This window comes from Grampus griseus, assembly GCF_964374135.1.
Source record: "Grampus griseus genome assembly, chromosome: 9".
NCBI classification, from domain to species: domain Eukaryota; kingdom Metazoa; phylum Chordata; class Mammalia; order Artiodactyla; family Delphinidae; genus Grampus; species Grampus griseus.
The window spans coordinates 104,284,564-104,311,682 of record NC_139003.1 but is presented as its reverse complement, the minus strand read 5'-3'; the positions used below and the strand labels follow the sequence as shown (position 1 = coordinate 104,311,682).

At 39.1% G+C, this 27,119-nt stretch overlaps 1 protein-coding gene across 1 annotated transcript in view; it reads left to right on the top strand.

Moving 5' to 3' along the window:
* Window positions 1-27,119, top strand: part of LOC309827259 (uncharacterized protein) — a 104,413-nt gene that overhangs the window by 49,971 nt on the left and 27,323 nt on the right. The window contains exons 4-5 of the mRNA XM_082661804.1: window positions 17,659-17,782; window positions 23,324-23,382. Coding sequence (XP_082517930.1) covers window positions 17,659-17,782; window positions 23,324-23,382 — 183 coding nt within the window. The remainder of the gene's footprint in view (window positions 1-17,658; window positions 17,783-23,323; window positions 23,383-27,119) is intronic.

The following is a 27,119-nucleotide window of genomic DNA, read 5'->3' as shown; positions in this document are numbered from 1 at the left end:
TGCTGGCGTAATTCAACGAAAACATGCTATTACTCAGACCCATGTACCATGGACACATACTGTGATTTAAATAAGAGCCAATCAATTTGCTGATTGGATAAACAATGTCAAGGCATGAAATTTTTGTTTTTGTTTTGTATTAATCTTAATAGCAGAGGGGAGCCAATATTAAAACAGATTTTTCAGCATTAATTGAAGAGATTTTAAACTTCCCAGAGTGGGAATGTAAAGACATAATGGAACTATTCCTGTAGATAAAGTGTAGCACACACCACGACCCAGCAATTCCACTCCTGAGAATGTATACAGAAAAGAAAATATCAAACAGGTTTACAGGTGTATTCATTAGAAAGATGGTTATGGTGGCAGAGAGTTGAAGGCTACCTGGGTAAACAGACAAAGTGTAGCAGATGCACAGTTCAGAGCACTCCCTGTCTTGGCTGGGGCTCTCTGGAAGCAGAGCTTGAGATGCTGATTCTCATGCAATGATTTATTGACTGAGTGCTCTCAGGAGAAACCTGCAGAAAAGTGAGGAAGCAGAAGAGGGCAGGGGAGGAAACAACAAATACATGTTTCTGGAGAGGTGTAGCATCAACTGCATCCATGGGGAGTTCTGGAGTATACATTGTACCAGAGTTCAATTTGTCCTAACAGAGGCAATGACACCTTCACACGGGTTGGTCAGAGGCTGCCCCTGGTGATAAGAAGAGGATGTATAATCTCATATCCTCAGAACAACATGGCTCACCTTAGTCAAGTGCATTGCTGTGGAGAAGAATACAGGTGTGAGGACCTAGCAGCCAACATCACTAAGTAACCAGGTGGGTACCTTGTCCCAGGTGAAAGTAGTCAGCAAGGGGACAAAACAGCATCTGCTACCCGATAGAAGAAATGGATTAAGTGTTCACCTAGGAACATGGATGGATTTCAGAAATATTGTGCTGAGTAAGAAAAAAGTAAGAAGCAAAGTTGTTTGTATGCAATGCCATTTACGTAAAATAAAAACGCTTAATAACAAAAATATGAATTTTATTAAAAACACAAACATAACAGCTGCACACAGAATGATATTCAAAATACGTTAACACCCTCTTGGCAAAGGTACTGACCAAATAGGACAAGATGCTGACACTTGCCATAAGAAAAGAGAGTGGGGACTTCTGTAGATCAATGATGCTGACATTTGACAGTATGTGAAGTACAAAGACTTGAATTTGCACTTGACGTTCAAAAAGGGAAAACATGAATAAATAAGAAAAGAATGGGGAGGGAACACTTTCTCTTTGTCCGCCATAGAAGTTAAAGTAAGGTGACTTTTTTTTGTGTGTGTGTGGCACATGGGCCTCTCACTGTTGTGGTCTCTCCCGTTGCAGAGCACAGGCTCCGGACACGCAGGCTTGGTGGCCATGGCTCACGGGCCCAGCCGCTCATGGCATGTGGGATCTTCCCAGATCGGGGCACGGACCCATGTCCCCTGCAACAGCAGGTGGACTCTCAACCACTGCCCCACCAGGGAAGCCCCAAAGTAAGGTGATTTTGAATGACCTTCCATTTGCAGGATGGATTTCTCTGTTCTTTCATTCCCAGCTAATGAATTAAAATACTGTTTTATACAAGCTTGTCTCTATAATTCCTGCCAGGTCCCACGGTCTCCAGGCAAGGCTTTCTCTTAGAAGAGGGAGCAATGGCTGCCTTGCCATGTATCAGAAATAAGAACTTAGATTTTCAATGTTTTGAGGTTTGCATAGAATGGTAAGGAATTTGGTAATGACTTATTTTGAATATTTAAGGTGAGATCAGCTTTATCAGGATTAAGGACAAAGGTAGCTGCTGAAACTGATTTATTCCACCCCATGAGAGACTGAATATACAAACAGAAAAGGACCAGACTGTATATAAAAATATGACCCACAACCTGTAGCAACCTGCCCTGAAAACCAACCCCCTTATTTACAATAAGCAATCCAGGAAGCAGCCTGCTAAAAGTCAGACTTTCAGGAAGCCAGGATGCTGAACAATAACTTCTCTAACAACTGTCCCCAGATGGCCAGGGTGTGATCAATAACTGACAGCTTCTCTAATTTTTGGACCCAGTTCCAACTTAGAACCAACAGAACACCCCTACCCAATCACAGGGGACCCCTCACTTCTAGTAGCCGCCCCAGCTTCCCCAGGCCCACAGCCTCCATCAGGGCACCCCAGAGCCCTCCCTTTTTTCACTATAGAATTTCATACTTCTCTGCCTACTTTTTGGTCTCTACCAAAACACAAGTGATGGTGGCTGACCCTCTTGCTATAACAAGCTCTGAATAAATAGCCACCACTTAATTGCATTTGGTTGGTCCTCATTTATTTCCCAGGTTAATCATGAGGGCTCCAGTGAGGTCTGGTCAGCACTTCCCATCACTGTAGGCCCTAGTGTTCAACCAGACGTGGTCCCCACAGAGGCCCCTTGTTCCCTGCTGCTCACTGCTTGCCAAGTCCAGGAAGATGTGGAAAGACAGCACTGGGTGTGAACTCTACTCTTTGCTTTGAGTTCCTCAGCTATTCAATCTTAGTTTGGTACCAGGTTTTGTTAGTTTCCTTTTTGTTTTGCATCCATGATGGAATTAGGCCATTCCTCTTCCTTCCATTGTGCTGCCTTTTGTGTTCCTGTTTTTGTACTGGGTGGTCTAAAATTGCTGTTTATCATGAGTCCTGGGGTAGGACACAGCCACGGGTTTTATAAGCCTGTTGTTTGAGGCCGGCTCATCGCCCAGTGGGTTTTCAGTTGTTGTGAGACCACCGTTCACGTGGACTAACTTTGCTGCGGGTCACCAATAATACTGGATGAGATTCCCCTTCTGCTTTGATTGTGTGTCCTGAAAGCTTGGCTGTGACTCCAAGACAGTGTCCTTTCTGGTTTTCCACCTGCCGGGCCTGCATTTGGACGAGGCCCACCATCAGGTTTGGCCTGAGACAGGAAGTGCTCAAGCATCACGTTCCTACTGCCAGCTGCCATGGCAAGGGGTCCTGTTAGTCAAATCCTCTCCTCTGCTTGGGTGAACCCTGCTTCTTATCTGTCCTCTCTGTACAGTCCTAACTCCTGTGCCTGTCTTTCTAAACAGCATAACTTCACCAAGGCTAACCCAGGCGTTCGGTGTCCATTCTCGGGGGCATTTTATTTGAGCCATGTTTTCATTTGTGAGGCATATTGAAAAGGAAGGGAATCAGATTTTGCAAGCCCAATGGACAGCATTTCTTGATTGTTATGCAGAGGCCTCCAAATGAAATTCTGAATTAAAAATTGCATCACTAAGAAAGTCTGTGGTCAAAGGAAATGAGAGCAATTTGACATCTTAAGAAAGAAAAAATTAGACTCATTTCCTTCAAATCCTCCCTCCAGTCCCCTCTCTACATCCATCTCTCCCACTTCCCTCCTATACTGATCTTTCTCCTTTGCATTTTTTCTCTAAAAATTAATAGACAGAAACCTCAATTATGTAGAGTCAGGAGACCAGAAGGGGAAATCCTCACCCCCCAAGACAGTAGCTGAGCCGACAGGAAGAAGACAGACCCTTCCTCTTTCTCAGCAGGGACTTAGCCAATGATCAGCCATGGATGCTGTTTACTAAGCCCTCCCACCTTCCTTTTCCTCTATACAATCTTTCTCCTTCTCTTGTTGTGCAGGAAAGTGCATGTGACTCACTATGGTTGTAGACCCTGAATTGCAATTCTCTGCTAATCCCGAATAAACACATTTTGCTGGCGAAATACCTGGCAGCCCAATTGTTTCAGACTGACACTTCCCTCCTTCTCTTGTCCAGACCCTCTACCTTTCCCTAATAACCCTCCTAAAAGCCCCAAATGCCAGCTGCCTCTAAGGACCCATCCTGCCCATAAGCCATGCTCATGAATTGTTTGCTGACCACTGTAGAATTTAAGCCTTGGGTCCAAGCTGAATTTAAGAGTTATAATTAAAGATTTTGCTAAATCCAAACAAAACCAGCACATATTCATAGAAGAATTTAGAATTCTTTGGGTACATATAACCCAGGGCCACCTAACCTATATCAGCTTGTACACATGTTGGTCAGAACCGTACAGGTTGCTTCTGTATGATAAAGCTGACTAGATTGACCTGGAAAAAGACACTATAGATAAATTTCTCTTCACAATAAATTTCAGGGTCAAAAACGAAAACAAAAATGAAACAAAACAAAACAAAAAGGTCAGAAAAGTAGATCTACATCTCTTAAAAGTCATACTTGAAACATTTCCAGTAAAAATGGATTGGACCAAACTTTAATTATGCAAACAACAAAAATAATGAAACTAGAGGAGATTTTCAGGATAGATTAGAATATACCTCCTGACAACACTTGAGAGAGTGTAAGGAGGGACTTATGTAACAGCAGCCTTCTCATCTCATTGCCTCAATGGAATTAAACCTGAACTTGGAGACTTAATTTGAAAAAATTAGAATGAGAAAGAGCCCCTTCAGCTGAACTACAACACAGGGAAGAACATTATAAAAGGGGTTTAGAATAAAACTTAGAAAAAACCTAAAGTAAATTTGTGGCTCTGCAGATCAAACAGCTAGGTGGCCCACCCCCCAGGCCAACCACTTGAAGAAATTATAAACCAAAAGGACACTAAAAAAGAATTCCTATCGATGAAAGCAAAACAAAGAGAAATGCCTTGATTCAAATCAATGAGGGTGCTCTGAGGAAGGAAAAAGTACCTAGTATCCTACCATACACTTAATCTCTCAAAATGAAATACTTATAAATTATGGATGGCCATCCTCATCAATTCCTGATAGATGCAGGTGCTACTCCTCCTACATTAAGCTCTGATAACTTTACTCAACATTTTGCCCCAGAGTAAACATACTGCACAGGTGGAAGGTATTTCAAATAACCTACAGATGTTCCCCCCTCTCCCAGCCCTTAACTGTAACCTGTGAGCCCTTGACTGAAAAACATTCCTTCCTGCTGTGTGATACCACCTTTGAGAAGTTAATAGGGAGAGATATACTCTGCAAATGGAATTGCAATATTAAATGTTCACCACAGTGACTCTTTCCTGATGTCCCAGAAGATTCCATTATTCATAATCAAGCAGTATATGCCTAGGATATATATTTCCCTCCTGTGTTATATTTCATGCATACTTGGATAAGGATTCTTGACATTGTATCTGACTTGGGGCTAAAAATTCCACAGATGTTGGAAAAATAATTGGAGTAGACTCTATCAAAGTCCATACAAATTCTACCAAGCTGTTACCTAAACTTCCCCAATATATTGTAAAGTCAGAAGCAAAGGAAGGGGACAAACATAGTTGAAAGCCTTATATCCAAAGGCTTCTCATGTCTTGCACTAGCTCTTGTTACACTCCTGTCCTACCAGTAAAGAACCAAATGGACAAGGAAAGAGATTTATTTAAGAACTCAAGGCCATCAACAAGATTGTTATCCCTGCTCCCCTATAGTTTGTAACCCAAGTACCATCTTGCCCTCACTTCCAGGAGCTCTGATGTAGTGGAGATTTGCTCTGCCTTTTCCATGTGCCTCTAACCAGGAGAGTCAGTACCTTTCTGCTTTCACCTGTGGAGGACATCAGTACACCTGACAGCATGGCAGGGCTTCACTGGAAACCCTCCTATTTCTCCCAGGTGCTCAATTAAGACTTACAGGGTCTACACCTCTTAGAGAAATGGAAATAAAAATAAAAATTAACAAATGGGGCCTAATGAAACTTAAAAGCTTTTGCACAGCAAAGGAAACCATAAACAAGACGAAAAGACAACCCTCAGAAGATGGCAGAAGAGTAAGATGTGGAGATCAACTTCCTCCCCACAGATACACCAGAAATACATCTACACGTGGAACAACTCCTACAGAACACCTACTGAACGTTGGCAGAAGACCTCAGACCTCCCAAAAGGCAAGAAACTCCCCCACGTACCTGGGTAGGGCAAAAGAAAAAAAAAAAAAAAAACAGAGACAAAAGAATAGGGACGGGACCTGCACCAGTGGGAGGGAGTCGTGAAGGAGGAAAGGTTTCCACACACTAGAAGCCCCTTCGCGGGCGGAGACTGCGGGTGGCGGAGGGGCGGAGCTTCGGGGCCACGGAAGAGAGAGCAGCAACAGGGGTGCATAGGGAAAAATGGAGATATTCCCGCACAGAGAATCAGTGCCTACCTGCACTCACTAGCCCAGAGAGGCTTTTCTGCTCACCCGCCGGGGCAGGCGGGGCTGGGAGCTGAGGCTTGGGCTTCGGTCAGAGCGCAGGGAGAGGACTGGGGATGGCTGCATAAACACAGCCTGAAGGGGCAAGTGCACCACGGCTACCTGGGAGGGAGTCCGGGAAAAAGTCTGGAGCTGCCAAAGAGACAAGAGACTTTTTCTTGCCTCTTTGTTTCCTGGTGCCTGAGGAGAGGGGATTAAGAGCGCCACTTAAAGGAGCTCCAGAGATAGGCGCGAGCCGCAGCTATCAGCACAGACCCCAGACACCGGAATGAGATGCGAAGGCTGCTGCTGCAGCCACCAAGAAGCTTGTGTGTGAGCATAGGTCACTCTCCACACCACCCCTCCGGGGAGCCTGTGCAGCCCGCCACTGCCAGGGTTCCGTGATTCAGGGACAACTTCCCCGGGAGAACACAGGCGTGCCTCAGGCTGTTGAAAGGTCATGCTGGTCTCTGTCGCTGCAGGCTCGCCCCGCACTCTGTACCCCTCCCTCCCCCCGGGCTGAGTGAGCCAGAGTCCCCGATTCAGTGGCTCCTTTAACCCCGTCCTCTCTGAGCCAAGAACAGACGCCCTCAGGTCATCTACACGCAGAGGCGGCTCCAAATCCAAAGCTGGACCCCGGGAGCTGTGTGAACAAAGAATAGAAACGGAAATCTCTCCCAGCAGCATCAGGAGCACTGGATTAAATCTCCACAATCAACTTGATGTACCCTGCATCTGTGTAATATCTGAATAGACAACGAATCGTCCCAAATTGAGGAGGTGGACTTTGAGAGCAATGATTTTATATATATATTTTTTTTCTTTTTTTTTTTCCGCCCTTTTTCTCTTTTGGTGAGTGTGTATGTGTATGCTTCTGTGTGTGATTTTGTCTGTATAGTTTTGCTTTTACCATTTGTTCTAGGGTTCTGTCTGTCCTTTTTTTTTAAATTACTTAAAAACTTTTTTCTTAATAATTAATTTTTATTTTAATAACTTTATTTTATCTTCTTTCTTTTTTTCTTTCTCTCTTTCTTTTTTTTCTCCTTTTTATTCTGAGCCATGTGGAGGACAGACTCTTGGTGCTCCAGCCAGGCATCAGGGCTGTGCCAATGAGGTGGGACCAAAAGTTCAGGACACTGGTCCACAAGAGAGCTTCCAGATCCATGTAATATCAAACAGTGAAAACCTCCCAGAGATCTCCATCTCAAAGCCAAGACCCAGCTCCACTCAACAACCAGAAAGCTACAGTGCAGGACACCCTATGCCAAACAACTAGCAAGACAGGAACACAAACCATCCATTAGCAAAGAGGCTGCCTAAAATCATAATAAGTCCAAAGACACCCCAAAACACACCACCAGACGTGGACCTGCCTACCAGAAAGATAAGATCCAGCCACATCCACCAAAACACAGGTACTAGTCCCCTCCACCAGGAAGCCTACACAACCCACTGAGCCAACCTTAGCCTCTGGTTACAGACACCAAAAGCAACGGAAACTACGAGCCTGCAGCCTGCAAAAAGGAGACCCCAAACACAATAAGTTAAGCAAAATGAGAAGACAAAGAAATACACAGCAGATGAAGGAGCAAAGCAAAAACCCACCAGACCTAACAAATGAGGAGGAAATAAGCAGTCTACTTGAAAAATAATTCAGAATAATGATAGCAAACACGATCCAAAATCTTGGAATAGAATGGAGAAAGTACAAGAAAGGTTTAACAAGGACCTACAAGAACTAAAGAGCAAACAAACAGAGATGAACAACACAATAAATGAAATTAAAAATTCTCTAGAAGGGATCAATAGCAGAAAAACTGAGGCAGAAGAATGGATAAGTGACCTGTAAGATAAACTAGTGGAAATAACTACTGCAGAGCAGAATAAAGAAAAAAGAATGGAAAGAATTGAGGACAGTCTCAGAGACCTCTGGGACAACATTAAATGCACCAACATTCGAATTATAGGGGTGCCAGAAGAAGAAGAGAAAAAGAAAGGGACTGAGAATATATTTGAAGAGATTATAGTTGAAAACTTCCCTAATATGGGAAAAGAAATAGTTAATCAAGTCCAGGAAGCACAGAGAGTCCCATAAGGATAAATCCAAGGAGAAACACACCAAAACACATATTAATCAAACTATCAGAAATTAAATACAAAGAACAAATATAAAAACCAGCAAGGGAAAAACAACAAATAACACATAAGGGAATCCCCATAAGGTTAAGAGCTGATCTTTCAACAGGAACTGTGCAAGCCAGAAGGGAGTGGCAGGACATATTTAAAGTGATAATGGAGAAAAATCTACAACCAAGATTACTCTACTCATTCAAACTTGATGGAGAAATTAAAAGCCTTAGAGACTAGCAAAAGCTAAGAGAATTCAGCACCATCAAACCAGCTTTACACCAAATGCTAAAGGAACTTCTCTAGGCAAAAAACACAAGACAAGGAGAAGCCCTACAATAATAAACCCCCCAAAATTAAGAAAATGGTAATAGGAACATACATGTTGATAATTACCTTAAATGTAAATAGATTGAATGCTCCAACCAAAAGACATAGACTGGCTGAATGGATGCAAAAACAAGACCCGTATATATGCTGTCTACAAGAGACCGACTTCAGATCTAGGGACACATACAGACTGAAAGTGAGGAGCTGGAAAAAGACATTCCATGCAATGGAAACCAAAAGAAAGCTGGAGTAGCTATTCTCATATCAGACAAAATAGACTTTAAAATAAAGACTATTAGAAGAGACAAAGAAGGACACTACATAATCGTCAATGGATCAATCCAAGAAGAAGATATAACAATTGTAAATATTTATGCACCCAACATAGGAGCACCTCAATACATAAGGCAAATACTAACAGCCATAAAAGGGGAAATCGACAGTTACACAATCATAGTAGGGGACTTTAACACCCCACTTTCACCAATGCACAGATCATCCAAAATGAAAATAAATAAGGAAACACAAGCTTTTAATGATACATGAAACAAGATGGACTTAATTGATATTTATGGGACATTACATCCAAAAACAACAGAATACACATCCTTCTCAAGTACTCATGGAACATTCTCCAGGATAGACCATATCTTGGGTCACAAATCAAGCCTTGGTAAATTTAAGAAAATTGAAATTGTATCAAGTATCTTTTCCAACCACAATGCTATGAGACTAGATATCAATTACTGGAGAAAATCTGTAAGAAATACAAACACATGGAGGCTAAACAACAACTACTTAATAAGCAAGAGATCACTGAAGAAATCAAAGATGAAATAAAAAAAATACCTAGAAACAAATGACAATGAAAACACGTTGACCGACACCTTTGGGATACAGCAAAAGCAGTTCTAAAAGGGAAGTTTATAGCAATACAATCTTACCTCAAGAAACAAGAAACATCTGAAATAAACAACCTGTGCTTACCACTAAAGCAATTAGAGAAAAAAAAAACAAACCCAAATTTAGCAAAGGGAAAGAAATCATAAAGATCAGATCAGAAATTAATGAAAAAGAAATGAAGGAAATGATAGCAAAGATCAATAAAACTAAAATCTGGTTCTTTGAGAAGATAAACAAAATTGATAAACCATTAGCCAGACTTATCTAGAAAAAAAGGAAGTAGACTCAAATCAATAGAATTAGAAATGAAAAAGGAGAGGTAACAACTGACACTGCAGAAATACAAAGGATCATGAGAGATTACTACAAACAACCATATGCCAAAGAAATGGACAACCTGGAAGAAGTGAACAAATTTTCAGAAATGCACAACCCTCCAAGAATGAACCAGGAAGAAATATAAAATATAAACAGACTAATCATAGGCACTGAAATTGTGATTAAAAATCTTCCAACAAACAAAAACCCAGGACCAGATGGCTTCACAGACGAATTCTATCAAATATTTAGCGAAGAGCTAATACCCATCCTTCTCAAACTCTTCCAAAATATAACAGAGGGAGGAACACTCCCAAACTCATTCTATGAGGCCACCATCACTCTGATACTAAAAACAGACAATGATGTCACAAAGAAAGAAAACTACAGGCCAGTATCACTGATGAACATAGATGCAAAAATCCTCAACAAAATACTAGCAAACAGATTCCAACAGCACATTAAAAGGATCATACACTATGATCAAGTGGGGTTTATCCCAGGAATTCAAGGATTCTTCAATAGACTCAAATCACTCAGTGTGATACACCATATTAACAACTGACGGAGGAAAAACATGACCATCTCAATAGATGCAGAGAAAGCTTTCAACAAAATTCAACATTCATCTATGATAAAAGCCCTCCAGAAAGTAGGCATAGAGGGCACTTTCCTCAACACAATAAATGACATATATGACAAACCCACAGCCAACATCATCCTCTAGGTTGAAAAATTGAAACCATTTCCACTAAGATCAGGAACAAGACAATGTTGCCCACTCTCACCACTATTATTCAACATAGTTTTGGAAGTTTTAGCCACAGGAATCAGAGAAGAAAAAGAATCCAAACTGGAAAAGAAGAAGTAAAGCTGTCACTGTTTGCAGATGACATGATACTATACATAGAGAATCCTAAAGATGCTACCAGGAAACTACTACAGCTAATTAATGAATTTGGGAAAGTAGCAGGATACAAAATTAATGCACAGAAAAGTCTTGCATTCCTATACACTAATGCTGAAAAATCTGAATGTGAAATTAAGAAAACACTCCCATTTACCATTGCAACAAATAGAATAAAATATCTAGGAATAACCTACCTAAGGAGACAAAAGACCTGTATGCAGAAAATTATAAACACTGATGAAAGAAATTAAAGATGATACAAATAGATAGAGAGATATACCATGTTCTTGTATTGGAGACATCAACATTTTGAAAATGACTCTACTACCCAAAGCAATCTACAGATACAATGCAATCCCTATCAAACTACCAGTGACATTTTTCACAGAACAGGAACAAAAAATTTCATAATTTGTATGGAAACACAAAAGACCCTGAATTGCAAAAGCAATCTTGAGAAAGAAAAACGGAGCTGCTTGAATCAGGTTCCCTGACTTCAGACTATACTATAAAGTTACAATAATCAAGACAGTATTGTACTGGCACTAAAACAGAAATATAGATCAATCGAACAGGATTGAAAGCCTAGAGATAAACCCATGCATATATGGTTACCTTATCTTTGATAAAGGAGGCAAAATATACAGTGGAGAAAAGACAGCCTCTTCAATAAGTGGTGCTGGGAAAACTGCACAGCTACATGTAAAAGAATGAAATTAGAACACTCCCTAACACCATACACAACAATAAACTCAAAATGGATTAAAGACCTAAATGTAAGGCCAGACACCATCAAACTCTTAGAGGAAAACATAGGCAGAACACTCTATGACATAAATCACAGCAAGATCCCTTTTGACCCACCTCCTAGAGAAATGGAAATTTAAAAAAAAATAAATAAACAAATGGGATCTAATGAAACTTCAAAGCTTTTGCACAACAAAGGAAACCATAAACAAGACCTAAAGCCAACCCTCAGAATGCAAGAAATTATTTACAAATGAAGCAACTGACAAAAGATTAATCTCCAAAATATACAAGCAACTCATGCAGCTCAATATCACAAAAACAAACAACTCAATCCAAAAATGGGCAGAAGACCTAGATAGACATTTCTCCAAAGAAGATATACAGATTGCCAACAAACACATGAAAGAATGCTTAACATCATTAATCATTAGAGAACTGCAAATCAAAACTACAATGAGGTATCACCTCATACCGGTCAGAATGGTCATCATCAAAAAATCGAGAAACAATAAATGCTGGAGAGGGTGTGGAGAAAAGAGACCCCTCTTGCACTGTTGGTGAGAATGTAAATTGATACAGCCACTATGGAGAACAGTATGAAGGTTCCTTAAAAAACTAAAAATAGAACTACCATACAACGCAGCAATCCCATTCTTGGGCATATACCCTGAGAAAACTATAATTTAAAGAAGTCATGTACCATAATGTTCATTGCAGCTCTATTTATAATAGCCAGGACATGGAAGCAACCTAAGTGTCCACCGATAGATGAATGCATAAAGAAGATGTGGCACATATATACAATGGAATATTACTCAGCCATAAAAAAGAATGAAATTGAGTTATTTTTAGTGAGGTGGATGGACCTTGAGTCTGTCATACAGAGTGAAGTAAGTCAGAAAGAGAAGAACAAATACCATATATTAACACATATATACGGAATCTAAAAAAAAAAAATAGTTCTTAAGAAACCAGCGGCATGACAGGAATAAAGATGCCAACTTTGATAATGGACTTGAGGATACAGGGAGGGGTAAGTGTAAGCTGGGATGAAGTGAGAGAGTGGCATGGACATATACACACTACCAAACGTAAAATAAGTAGCTAGTGGGAAGGAGCCGCCCAGCACAGGGAGGTCAGCTTGGTGCTTTGTGACCAACTAGAGGGGTGGGATAGGGAGGGTGGGAGGGAGATGCAAGAGGGAGGAGATATGGTGATATATGTATATATATAGCTGATTCACTTTGTCATAAAGCAGAAACTAACACACCATTGTAGCAATTATACTCCAATAAAGATGTTAAAAAAATTAATTAATTAATTAATTAAAAGAAAAAAAAGACTTACGGGATCTAAACACAGACCATGACTACCGGGGCACTGGGTAAGGGAATTGTAATGTTTTCCTTCTTTCCCTGCTCTTTGTCATCCCTTCCTCCCAGGCATTTCCTTAATCACAGAAAATGACTCCCTTTTTCCTACTGTCTTATCTTTTCTATTGCTGTTCCTGTCAACTTCTCTGTCTTGTCTCTCATCCTACTTCATCCTTTTCCCTCTACTTATTCATGATTTCTTTCTTTAATCAATTATTACAGTGTATTTTATTAACAAATAAAAGAAGAATTCAGTTTTCTATCAATAAGCAGAAGCATTCATCATACTCAATTATACTTTTTCCTAACGTGGATCAGAAGCCTACAGCGTTGAAGAAATTTTCTCCTCTGGCCATAAGTAAACTTTACCCTCCTCTGATCAGCTATTATGAAGAAGTTTAGAGATTTCAATGTTTTATGTTGTTGAGGCATCTAAATTTGGGTGAAAAATGTTAACTTCTTCCAAAAGATGTTATAAGTTTAATAATAATTTCCTACCCTGGTTTGATTAGTGTACCACCAGCAAAACTGTGAAATCATTAATCAGAGTATAGTAAAAAAAATCTTTTAAACTCCATTAATTTTCAAGAAGATCCTGTAAGAAAAATGATCAAAAATAAGAAAGAAAATTGTTTTGGGCATGCATAGGTTAACTGAGTTGCTATTTATAATAGTAATAAAAATATAGAAAACAATTCAAAATTAGAAAAGTGAAATGATTTACCTATTATGTTAGAATTGTCATTTAGCATTATTCATGGCACAGAGTAAATACTAAGTTTAAAAAATAAACTTAATTGAATGAAATGTAATTAAATTATTAAAAGAAATAAGTGTTGGCATATATATACTACCAAATGTAAAATAGGTAGCTAGTGGGAAGCAGCTGCATAGCACAGAGATCAGCTCATTGCTTTGTGACCACCTAGATGGGTGGGATAGGGAGGGTGGGAGGCAGACACAAGAGGGAGAGGATATGGGGATATATGTATAGGTATAGCTGATTCATTTTGTTGTTACAGCAGAAACTAACACAACATTGTAAAGCAATTATGCTACAATAGAGATGTTAAAAAAAAAAAACCGAAAAAACAAAAATCACCTTCCAAAAAAAAAGCATTACGATATTTAGGTTAACAAGAATTAGAAGTCATTTTGAAGGCAGCTTAATGCCTTATCTCAATTATTTTCTGACAGTTCATTAGTTTACAGGTTTTTACTGGCATCCGAAAGGCCCCTTACATTGCAATAAAATCCTAGTTATATATAGTGACTTCAATAAGACAAAGTCTAGTCTGCTTGGCAGAATCTTTGACAGTTTTTATTAACCTTACAAAGGGCTGCTCAACCAAAAATGTCAGAATAGCTGGTAACTATGGCAGCAGCCATATGGGCCAATGATGCACCATGCCTAGCTGCTCTGGAGGAAATTTTGTGGGCAATCACGTTCCTCCTTGCAAGACCCAGAAAACCTATAATGTAGAAGCACAACTATAGGAAGAGGAGAAGGAGGAAATGCTTGAGAAGAGGAAGAAATCAGGGAGAAGTAGAATTTGAATTGGACAGTGATTGAGATAATGATACTTGAATTTGAATAAAGAATCAGAGTACTGGATTTAACTTGATTAAGTTTCCCTCTACTCACAAAATGGGTGCTCTAGAGCTAACATGATCTTGATTGTACAAAATGTTATTATTTTTTAAAATTCTTGTAATTTCAGCCTGTAGCACCAGTGAAATTTCATACTCCTTAGACAGATATTCACGTATCCTTGATGGAGTTGGCAGAAATGAACCTTGTTCTCAATTTGAAATGAAGAATTTGAGCCTCAGATGGACTCAGGTTTGGTTCTTAAAACACAGTGTTCATCTCGTTCCTTCATGAGGCTGCCCAAAAAATTCATCAAGGATGCTGTGATTAATCATTACAGAGAACACCTATCACATTTCTCTAAGCCTCTTAATGAAGAATTTCTATTCTGTTGCACTTATAATAAACTTTATAAATCATATTCTGGCTGTGTGATATCCAACCCAGATACCTTGCCATCCAAGAGAACACATGTTGAGAAGGGAAAGGAGACATGAGTACACTGAGTGCATAAAGCACTGACAGTGATCTATGGAGTGATGGACAGAGTCACTGGGGTCTCCTGAGAGGGCAGTGAACCCCTAGAACAACAGCAGGACACAGAGGGGCAGCACCACCTCTGAGACCGCCACCAGCACACTCAGGGGGAAGCGGGAAGGAGTGACGGGCAGAAGGAGGACATCAAGCTATCGCTGCAGGGTTAGGGCCCTGGCAAGTGAGCAAGGAGTTGTACAAAATCATAGATCACCATAAACTTTTACCTTTAGTGTAGTGTTTGACTCAACTTTTCAGTGCCTTTGTTTCACCGGGAGTGTTGGCAATATCTCCTTAAGTTCTGGTTCATTAAAATTCTGGAAAATAGGGCTTCCCTGGTGGCGCGGTGGTTGGGAGTCCGCCTGCCAATGCAGGGGACATGGGTTCGTGCCCCGGTCCGGGAAGATCCCACATGCGGTGGAGCGGCTGGGCCCGTGAGCCATGGCCGCTGAGCCTGCGCGTCCGGAGCCTGTGCTCCACAACAGGAGAGGCCACAACAGTGAGAGGCCCGCGTACCGCAAAAAAAAAAAAAAATTCTGGAAAATAGTAAAGAGACAAAAAAAATGGTTTTAAGGTTTTTGCTTGAAATGGATGAAATTGAACCATTTAAAAATATCTTCCAAAACATATTCACTCCAGAAATTACATTTGCATTAGTGTATACTTTCTTGGGTTTATATGGTAAGGACAAAAACATTAAAAACTCATTAAGGAGCATGCATTAAACACCATCAGTTTTTCATTATATTTCACACTTACAAATATTTATTGACTGTTTACTATATACAGTACACTGTGGTTAGAAGTTTGCATATTTGCAAAAATATAACATTGCTTTTGCTCTCTAAAGGCCTTATATCATAGTGAAGTGACAGATAATTCAGCAAGTAAGTCAAGTTAAATACAGGTGGAAATAAAGATGGTAAAATTGTTTAATTGTAGATGGCATAAAGCAGGACTACTTTACTGAGGTAATATTTAGGATGTCTAGTCATCAGCAGTAAACTTACCCTTTGCCTTGTTTTGGGGTTCATAGTAAACTTACCCTTCTTTGCCCTGCTTTGGGACCCTTGACACTCGACCCTGTAAGCATTTCTCTTTTGTCATCTGATCTGAAGATAACAAAAACACTAATTTGAACACACACATGCATCCCTATGTTCTTTGCAGCATTATTTACAATAGGCAAGATATGGAAGCAACCTAAATGTCCATCAACAGATGAATGGATAAATAAATTTGAAATATATATATATATATACACACACACAGCATATATACATATACACACAATGGACTATTAGTCAGCTATTAAAAAAAATGAAATATTGCTATTTGTGACCATATGGATGAACCTAGAGGGTATCATGCTAAGTGAAATAAGTCAGACAGAGAAAGACAAACACTGTATGATTTTACTTATATGTGCAGTCTAAAAATCAGAACAATGAACAAGCATAACAAAAGAGAAACAGAATCATAGATACAGCGAACAAATGGTTGCCAGAGGGGAGGGAGTGGAGAGAGGAGAGAAATAGGTGAGGGAGAATAAGAGTTACAAACTTCCAGCTACAAAAGAAATGATGAAATGTACGGTGTGGGGAATATAGCCAATAATAATATAATATCCTTGTATGTTGACAGATTGGTAACTGGAATAAAGGTGTTTTATGGGACTGCTCTGATGTATAGATAAGATTAAGCGAAATTTTTATGTGACTCAACCATGCTCAATAAATATGCTCTTCCCTCTTCTTGGATGAGCCAGTAGCATATTTCGGAAATTCAGATAGCTCAATTACTTCTCGCTATAGGTCATGGTTATGATCTAGATTTTTTTTCTATGACAAAATCAAATTTAATTGACTTGTTAAATAGTGACCACTAGTAAGTGGTGGTACAACTAAGATTCAATCTCCAAGTTGCGTCTTCAAGTCCACAACTAAATACAATTTAATTTCTCCAGCAGACAGATTGATCACTAGAGTCTAACACACAATCTTATCCAGAAAATGAGACCTGAGAGTGCTTTACTTCTGTTCTAGCCTTCAATCTATTCTTTTTATTACCCATCAAGTAATATCACTCCCCCTCAGTAAACGTCAAAGTATTTAAGGTACTATGTACTTTTTTTGCTAGATATAAAGGCTTTTTGGCATAAATATCTAGCAGGCCAGTAAGGCTCCATTTCTACCCTGTAGATGAAGGCCAAAGCTCCGTCCACAGAAAGTGCAGCTCTGATCTTGATTTCATATATAAGACATGACAGGCAAGTATTGTTTATGATTAGACTTTTATTTGTGTTACTAGAAATGTGACTCTTTCAAGCAGTAGATCACTGGAAATACTTAGTACTTAATTAGATACATTAGGTCATCATTAAGCATTTTTATTGGTCTGTAATTCAACTCTGTTGCCGTGTTTAGAGTTTTATTCTTAAAACTCTTCGGATTTTTTTTTGCTTTTCTTTTTTTCTTAACTCTCCTGATATGCTCATTAAGGTAAGTCTTAGAGCTCTTTTTCAGGGACCAAGTATGTTTCAATCTTCCTTCTATTGTTTGTCCTGGGATAAGCCTGAGTGCACTGAGATTATGCTCTCCGCTGTCAGAATCCAGCTCTTCAGGATAACTCCTGAAGGTAGAGGATGGCTGGCTGGGATGGGAAGGACATTGCACCACAGCTATGGAGAGAGCCCAGGCTTGTTCAGGTGGACGGAGCTAACACCTTATCAGGTAAACAGAGCCAACCTTGCTTTTGATGCCAAGTCAGTCTCTATGACCTTTGACAAATCACTCAACCCTCTCCTCCTCAGGTTCCCCAACAGTAACACCAGATAATGTTTCCATTAGGATATCATGAGATTTACATGCAAAACAGTAAAACATAGGAGGGACTCAATGTAGAGTAGCTTGAATATTGTTACTGGAAACAGTGCTTGAGAGTCAAAAAACTTGGTCTAGCACTTTTTAGCTGCAAACTACTGTGCAAGTTGACATCACTCTCCTAAACTACACTCCTGCACCAGCTGTCTTAAGTGCACAGTCCAGGGGAGATCAACTTCCTTGCTTTTCATTTTTCTCTTGTTTTTCAGTGTCAGTCTTTGTCTTTGCTCCGCCCCGCCTCCACTCCACTTTCACCGACAGGTACACTTCGGTCACTTTGCCATTGTTGTCTGGCTCAAGTGTAGAAATAATATGTCTCCTCGGGACTGCCAACACTTAATGCACATATGCTGTTTCTTGTATCTGTAATTCTATCTGGTCCCCCTTTTCAATGATCTACGTGTGTTTCTCTCTCTTATAACCTTTGTTGATCTCAGTTTGATTGGCAGTCAGCACTCACAAATGCTGGACTTTTTACCACTTCCTGACCACATGCAGGCAAACTGAAAGCCAGGGAGCATATTTTCCTGTATCAGAAAGTGAGTGACAAGACTTTAAATAATGGCTACAGGCATCTGGGGGATGGCAGAGAGGCCTGGGAGAGAGGAAAGCACACACCAGACCCCGACAGTGTTTATGGCCACAGAAGGTTATATAACATGATGAGATGAGAAGCAGCAGAGCCATAGGGGGCAATCACCCTCTCCTGGATGTGTGATCAGCCACTCAGCTGGGCTGGCGCCCAGCTCTGGTGTGCCTGGCCGGGAGCCTGGCTGCAAGGACAGAGGTGGGCCCAGCGCCTGGGTTACTGGTAGAGTGGGAAGATTGCACATGGCCACTGTGGGCTGGCCAGAGACTATTGACGGGGCTCTGTTCATGAAGCAACTTTTTCGACCGATTTGCTGTTCTCTACTACCAGAGTCACCTGTACCTTCTCAGAATAAAACACACCCACACCCGATTTACCAAGCACTTAATATGTTCCACGCGAAGGCACATTACATCACTGTGCTTTATATAATTTACTCTAAAAAATGCACACACATGTTAATGGACCAAAAAAATACTATGCTTTTTTAAAGATGGGAAATTAAGGCACTGATTTATTAAGATAATTTTCAGAGAGATTGAGTTATGTGCTTAGAATCCCACTGGAAATTGCAGGAATCAAAATTTGAACAGTTTTTTTTTTTTTTTTAATTGAAGTGTAGTTGATTTACAATGCTGTGTTAGTTTCAGGTTACAGCAGAGTGATTCAGATATATATGTATATTCTTTTTCAGATTTTTTTTACATTTTAGGTTATTACAAGATATTGAATATAGTTCTCTGTGCTATATATTAGGTACTTTGTTCTTTATTTTATATACAGTAGTATGTATCTGTTAATCCCAAATTCCTTTCCCCTTTGATAGCCATAAGTTTGTTTTCTGTGTCCGTGAGTCTATTTCTGTTTTGTAACTAAGTACATTTGTATCCTTTTTAAAAATTCCACATATAAGAGATATTGTATGATACTTGTCTTTCTCTATCTGACTTACTTCACTTAGTATGATAATCTCTAGGTCCATCCATGTTGCTGCAAATGGCATTATTTCATTCTTTTTTTATGGCTGAGTAATTTTTTTTTCTAGTTTCCAAAGCCAATGTTTGTTTGTTTTTTAAAATATAGTAGGCTTCCTTGACAATGTTTGCAAAGTCGTCTTCAACGGCATGTTAAATTACAACTACTCACCCACTTGAAAACTCAAATGGCTCCATAAGCTCTGATGAAAAGACCAAACTCCTTGATTTGACAAATAAGACCTTTGGACAATCAGGGCTCAGTTTTCCAGACAACCTTGACCTCTTGACACCAAAGCCACCCCTTCTCCAGTTTCCTGTGTTCTGCTTACTGTTCTGCAAACAATATTTGCATAACAGTGTTTTGCAAGTGGCTTGGGCCACTCTTCTGCTCTAGGACATGTGGGAGATTAATAAGTTCCCATTTGTTTATTTTTGTTTTTATTTTCATTACTCTAAGAGATGGATCCAGAAAGATCATGCCGTGATTTATATCAAAGAGTGTCCTGCCTGTATTTTCCTTTAAGAGTTTTATAGTATCTGGTCTTACATTTAGGTCTTTAATCCTTTTTGAGTTTATTTTGGTGCACAGTGTTACAAAATGTTCTAATTTCATTCTTTTACATGTAGCTGTCCAGTTTTCCCAGGGCCACTTATTAAAGAGACTGTCTTTTCTCCATTGTGTATTCTTGCCTCCTTTGTCATAGATTAACTGACCAGAGGTGTGTGGGTTTATTTCTGGGCTTTCTATCCTGTTGCATTATTCTATGTGTCTCTTTTTGTGCCAGTACCATACTGTTTTGATTACTGTAGGTTTGTACTGTAATTGGAAGTCAGGGAGCCTGATTCCTCCAGCTCCATTTTCCTTTCTCAAGATTGCTTTTGCTATTTAGGGTCTTTTGTGTTTCCATACACATTAAAATGTTTTTGATTCTAGTTCTGTGAAGAATGCTGTTGGTAATTTGATAGGAATTGCATTGAATCTGTAGATATTCTTCGGTAGTATAGTTATTTTGACCATATTGATTCTTCCAATCCAAGAACAGGGTACATCTTTCCATCTGCTGTCACCTTTGATTTCTTTCATCAAAATCTTACAGTTTGCAGAGTACTAGTCTTTTGCCTCCTTAGGTAGGTTTATTCCTAGGTATTTTATTCTTTTTGGTGGAATGGTAAATGGGATTGTTTCCTTAATTTCTCTTTCTGATCTTTCATTGTTAGTATATATAGAACATACTGGAGAATTTAACTCCATCACATCAAGTTGAAAACAGTTAGATAGAGCTTTGTGCCTTATTAACACCTCCCTTTAGGTGCATCTCATTATATTTTGTGGTGGTTAATCCTTGTGTATATGTGTTTCTTGCTAGAATGAGGAGAGATTGATGATGAGAAAATTGCTTTTTCTTCTCTGTGTTAAATTTTACAGTCCCTAGGACACAGTAGATTCCAACATGTTTGTTGAATTAATTAATCAATGCTTATTTTTTCATTATTATGGTGCAACATAAATCAATATTAATTAAATGTATCATCTTAATTCGTCTTCAAAAAGATGATTATTCAAAGGTTTACTACCTTCTGCAAAATATCTGCTCAGTAACTCTTGGGAAGAGACATGGAGTTATATTGAAGTTTGGAGTCTCCAGAGCAGGCTCATAGGCTCACATATGCCGAGGGATGAAAGTCTTGGAAATCACACAAAGAGTAAAACGTGGCAAAGACAGTCACACGGGAGCCAGGCTGGCCTCTAGTCTGGCCTTAGGCCATCACTGGAAAGTATTTGTAACTCTCCATTCTCTAGTTTATTTACATATACCGCCCACTGAGGGCTGCTGCTTGAGGAAGAATCAAAGAACAGTTCTCATCGCATAAAAGTACAAAGGCAGAGGGAAGAAAAAAATTAATCTGTTCCCTTGGGATTTTGAAGAAACATTTTTATTCTGATTCGTATTTCAGGTGTAGGCGAGGGCAAGAAATAGTTCAAGGTTGTTAAGGATGAGAAACAATCAAATCTACGTGGTGAAACACGCCCAAAGCAGTTTATCTTGTCTGAAGGTCTCTCTTCTTTTCACATCTCCCTTAATTTTGGCTACAGCTCAGAAGCACTTTTCTCCTTATTTCACCATTCAGTTTAACTGTACTTGATTTTCAGTGTTTTTCTGATTTATTTATGCATGCTTACATGCATGACTCAACTTTCTTTCCTTATCAATATAGAAAATGATTCATTAGACACATCTGAAACACCTCTGATGAATTCTGATGTGATTGTCTTTGCAACTGTTGCACCCATATCATTTAGAAGCTGTATGATGGTGTTGCTTCTTATCCACAAAATCATATAATTTTAGAGCCACAAGATTTTCAACTCAGAGAAAATCTAGGTCAAACAGCTAACTTCACAGGTGAGGAAACCCACGACTGGTTGGTGTATGTATTGCTCAGGGTTACAAAACTCATTAAGAAAAGCCTGAGGACTAAACCATGTTCTCCCAGTTCCCACAATTACTCTCAGATTATGGGGTTTTTCATGCCAGTTCACATAGTCATTTGATTGAACCATTTTCATAACCCAAGGCCTAGAAGTTTCACCCTTGAGTTAAACCTGATGAGCTCCAGGGTATAAGGACATAGATTTAGCAACAGAAATAGTTAGATCTAAAGCTTGACTCTGCCATTTGGGGACAGGACTGGCCAAGTTAGCTCACCTTTATCATTTACAATCTCATTATCTGTAAAAAGAATTTGTGATACTTATGCCGCAGGGTTATCATGAGGCAAACATTAAAGAATAAATATACAATTTTAGCTCATTTCCCAAGAAAAAGAAAAAGAATTTCTCTCATCATCTTCTCTTTCAGTTAAGGGTATTTCAATTCATGCATGTAAATATTTATTAACATGAGTTTAAATGATAATTTGCTTTTGTCCTTAGAAACCTAAACCACATATTTTTTTTCTTTATTCTAGTTTACCAAGAGAGGTATTCATTTTTTCCCAAAGTATTCTAATTACAGAGAAATATTTAAAATTTTGTTAATTCTCTCATAAACCAGTCTGTCCTCTTTGGGAAGAAAACATAACAGTTTAATATAAAATCTGAGATCGTACATTTCTATTCTGTTATCAGTATAGGTATTCCTCTCTTGGTGTGCGTGTATGTGTGTGTGTGTTTATGTGTGTCTTCCAGCTACTAGGAATAGAGCACCATGTGTCAGCTATGTTTCCAGGCTGGGAGGAATTTTCTTTACCGCTGTACTGCTGAGTACTCCACACCCTAAATGTGGCAATAAACCCATTCTGTGCTAACTCTAAAATGTCATGTCAACTCATCCGTGGACCTGATCCTAATTATTTTCTCCTTTGTCCGTTGGTGTTAGGGACCCGACTCCCAAGAAAGAGTTGTTGGTTTAATATAAGTAGGGGGATACAAGAGGCTGGGCACCCAGTTCCATTTTCTGTGGACCCAAAGGCCGAGTTGCAAATATATCATTTCATTACATGGTTTGGATCGCTGGCGCTTAAACATGAATATAGATCCTTTGTATTGCTTATGTTTAAGCATATTTAAATATGTGATTGGGTGGATCTGAATATATCCAGCAACTCTAGCAACATAAACACAGTATCTCATGGTCAAGTGTTCATTCTCTATTAGGACCCAGCAGAAGAGCAGTAATGGTTTAATAATACAGAGTCATTTATTGTTGCTCTGGAAGCCATGGCGTTTCTTCAGAAATCTAGGGATCTGCATTGACATTCTCTCTGCTGCATGAGGTGTAACTTTTCTTTTCTCTTTTTTTGTCTTTTTCTTTTTTTCCACAGAGGGGTACTCTGGCATGCCTCAGACCATTGCAGCCGCCAAAACTTTACCAATATGTCAGGTCAGTGAACCCTTTTGTGTTTCCCCACCCTGTGGGATGCATGTGTCATACTAGGTTGTTAATGGTACTTACCACTATTTACACACCATGTACAATTACTGTGATGTCATTACTATAGTGCAGTCACATGGAACTTTACAGGATCAAGAAACAAGGTGATTCTTTTTTTTTTTTTTTTTTTGCGGTACACGGGCCTCTCACTGCTGTGGCCTCTCCCATTGTGGAGCACAGGCTCCAGACGCACAGGCTCAGAGGCCATGGCTCATGGGCCCAGCTGCTCCGCGGCATGTGGGATCTTCCCGGACCGGGACATGAACCCGTGTCCCCTGCATCGGCAGGCGGACTCAACCACTGCGCCACCAGGGAAGCCCCTTTTATTTTTGTTTTAACATCTTTATTGGAATATAATTGCTTTACAATGGTGTGTTAGTTTCTGCTGTATAACAAGGTGAATCAGCCATGTGCATACATATATCCCCATATCCCCTCCCTCTCTCATCTCCCTCTTGCCCTCCCTATTCCACCCCTCTAGGTGATCACAAAGCACTGAGCTGATCTCCCTGTGCTATGCAGCTGCTTCCCACTAGCTATCTATTTTACGTTTGGTAGTGTATATATGTCCATGATACTCTCTCTCTTCATCCCAGCTTCCCCTTCTCCCTCCCTGTGTCCTCAAATCCATTCTCTACATCTGCATCTTTATTCCTGTCCTGCCCCTAGGTTCATCAGAACCATGTTTTAAAAAATTCCATATGTATGTGTTAGCATATGGTATTTGTTTTCCTCTTTCTGACTTACTTCACTCTGTATGACTTACCCTATGTCCATCCACCTCACTACAAATAACACAATTTTGTTTCTTTTTATGGTTGAGTAATATTCCATTGTATATATGTGCCATATCTTCTTTAACCATTTATCTGTCAATTGGCATTAAGTTGCTTCCATGTCCTGGCTATTGTAAATAGTGCTGCAATGAACATTGTGGTACATGACTCTTTTTGAATAATGATTTTCTCAGTGTATATGCCCAGGAATGGGATTGCTGGGTCATATTGTAGCTCTATTTTCAGCATTTTAAGGAAGCTCCAGACTGTTCTCCATAGTGACTGTATCAGTTTACATTCCTACCAACAGTGCAAGAGGGTTGCCTTTTCTCCACACCCTCTCCAGCAGTTATTGTTTCTAGATTTTTTGATGATGGTCATTCTGACTGGTGTGAGGTGATACCTCACTGTAGTTTTGATTTGCATTTCTCTAATGATTAGTGACGTTGAGCATCCTTTCATATGTTTTTTGGCAATCTGTATATCTTCTTTGGAGAAATGTCTATTTAGGTTTTCTGCCCATGTTTTGATTGGGTTGTTTGCTTTCTTCATATTGAGCTGCATGAGCTGCTAATATATTTTCGAGATTAATCCTTTGTCAGTTGTTCCATTCGCAAATATTTTCTCCCATTCTGAGAGTTGTCTTTTCATCTTGTTTATGGTTTCCTTTGCTGTGAAAAAGTTTTTAAGTTTCATTAGGTCCCAGTTGATTATTTTTTTTTATTTCCATTACTCTAGGAGGTTGTCAAAATGGATCTTGATGTGATTTATGTCAAAAAGTGTTCTTCCTATGTTTTCCTCTAAGAGTTTTATAGTGTCTGGCCTTACATTTAGGTCTTTAATCCATTTTGAGTTTATTTTTGTGTATGGTGTTAGGGAGTTCTAATTTCATTCTTTTCTGTGTAGCTGTCCAGTTTTTCCAGCACCATTTATTGAAGTGGATGTCTTATCTCCATTGTATATTCTTGCCTCCTTTATCAAAGTTAAGGTGACCATGTGTGCATAAGTTTATCTCTGGGCTTTCTATCTTGTTCCATTTATCTAGATTTCTGTTTTTGTGCCAGTACAATACTGTCTTGATTACTGTAGTTTTGTAGTATAGTCTGAAGTCAGGGAGCCTGATACCTCCAGCTCCGTTTTTGTCTCTCAAGACGGCTTTGTCTATTCAGGGTCTTTTGTGTCTCCATACAAATTATGAAAGCTTTTGTTCTAGTTCTGTGAAAAATGCCATTGGTAGTTTGATAGGGATTGCATTGAATATGTAGATTGCTTTGGGTAGTATAGTCATTTTCACATGTTGATTCTTCCAATCCAAGAACATGGTATATCTTTCCATCTGTTTGTATCATCTTTAATTTCTTCCATCAGTGTCATAGTTTTCTGCATACAGGGATTTTACCTCCTTAGGTAGGTTTATTCCTAGGTATTTTATTGATTTTGTTGCAATGGTAAATAGGAGTGTCTCTTAATTTCTCTTTCAGATTTTTCAGCATTAGTGTATAGGTATGCGAGAGATTTCTGTGCATTAATTTTGTATTCTTCTACTTTACCAAGTTCATTGATTAACTCTAGTAGTTTTCTGGTAGTATATTTAGGATTCTCTATGTGTAGTATCAAGTCATTTGCAAACAGTGACAGTTTTACTTCTTCTTTTCCAATTTGCATTCCTTTTATTTCTTTTGCTTCTCTGATTGATGTGGCTAAAACTTCCAATATATGTTGAATAATAGTGGTGAAAGTGGGCATCCTTGTCTTGTTCCTGATTTTAGAGGAAAGGGTTTCAGTTTTTCACCATTGAGAATGATGTTGGCTGTGGATTTGTCATACATGGCCTTTATTATGTTGAGATAAGTTCCCTCTATGCCTAATTTCTGGAGAGTTTTTATCATAAATGGGTGTTGAATTTTGTCAAAATGTTTTCTGCATCTATTGAGATGATCATATGATTTTTCTCCTTCAATTTGTTAATATTGTTTATCACATTGATTGATTTGCATATATTGAAGAATCCTTGCATTCCTGGGATAAACCCCATGTGATCATGATGTATGATCCTTTTAATGTGCTGCTGGATTCTGTTTGCTAGTATTTTGTTGAAGATTTTTGCATGTATTTTCATCAGTGATATTGGTCTGTGGTTTTCTTTTTTTTGACATCTTTTGTTTTGGTATCAGGGTGATTGTGGCCTCATAGAATGAGTTTGGGAATGTTCTTCCCTCTGCTATATTTTGGAAGAGTTTGAGAAGGTTAGGTGTTACCTCTTCTCTAAATGTTTGATAGAATTTGCCTGTGAAGCCATCTGGTCCCGGGCTTTTGTTTGTTGGAAGACTTTTAACCACAGTTTCAATTTCAGAGCTTGTGATTGTTCTGTTTATTTTTTCTATTTTTTCCTGGTTTAGTGTTGGAAGGTTATGCTTTTCTAAGAATTTCTCCATTTCTTCCAGGTTGTCCATTTTATTGGCATATAGTTTCTTGTAGTAATCTCTCATGATTCTTTGTATTTCTGCAGTGTCAGTTTTTACTTCTCCTTTTTCATATCTAATTCTGTTGCTTTGAGTCTTCTCCCTTTTTTTCTTGTTGAGTCTGGCTAATGGTTTATCAATTTTGTTTATCTTCTCAAAGAACCATCTTTTAGTTTTATTGATCTTTGCTATTGTTTCCTTCATTTTTGTTTCATTTATCTCTGATCTGATCTTTATGATTTCTTTCCCTCTGCTTACTTTGGGTTTTTTTTGTTGTTGTTGTTGTTCTTCTTTCTCTAATTGCTTTAGGTGTAAAGTTAGGTTATTTATTTGAGATTTCCTTGTTTCTTGAGGTAGGATTTTATTGCTATAAACTTCCCTCTTAGAACTGATTTTGCTGCATCCCATAGGTTTTGGGTCATTGTGTTTTCATTGTCATTTGTTTCTA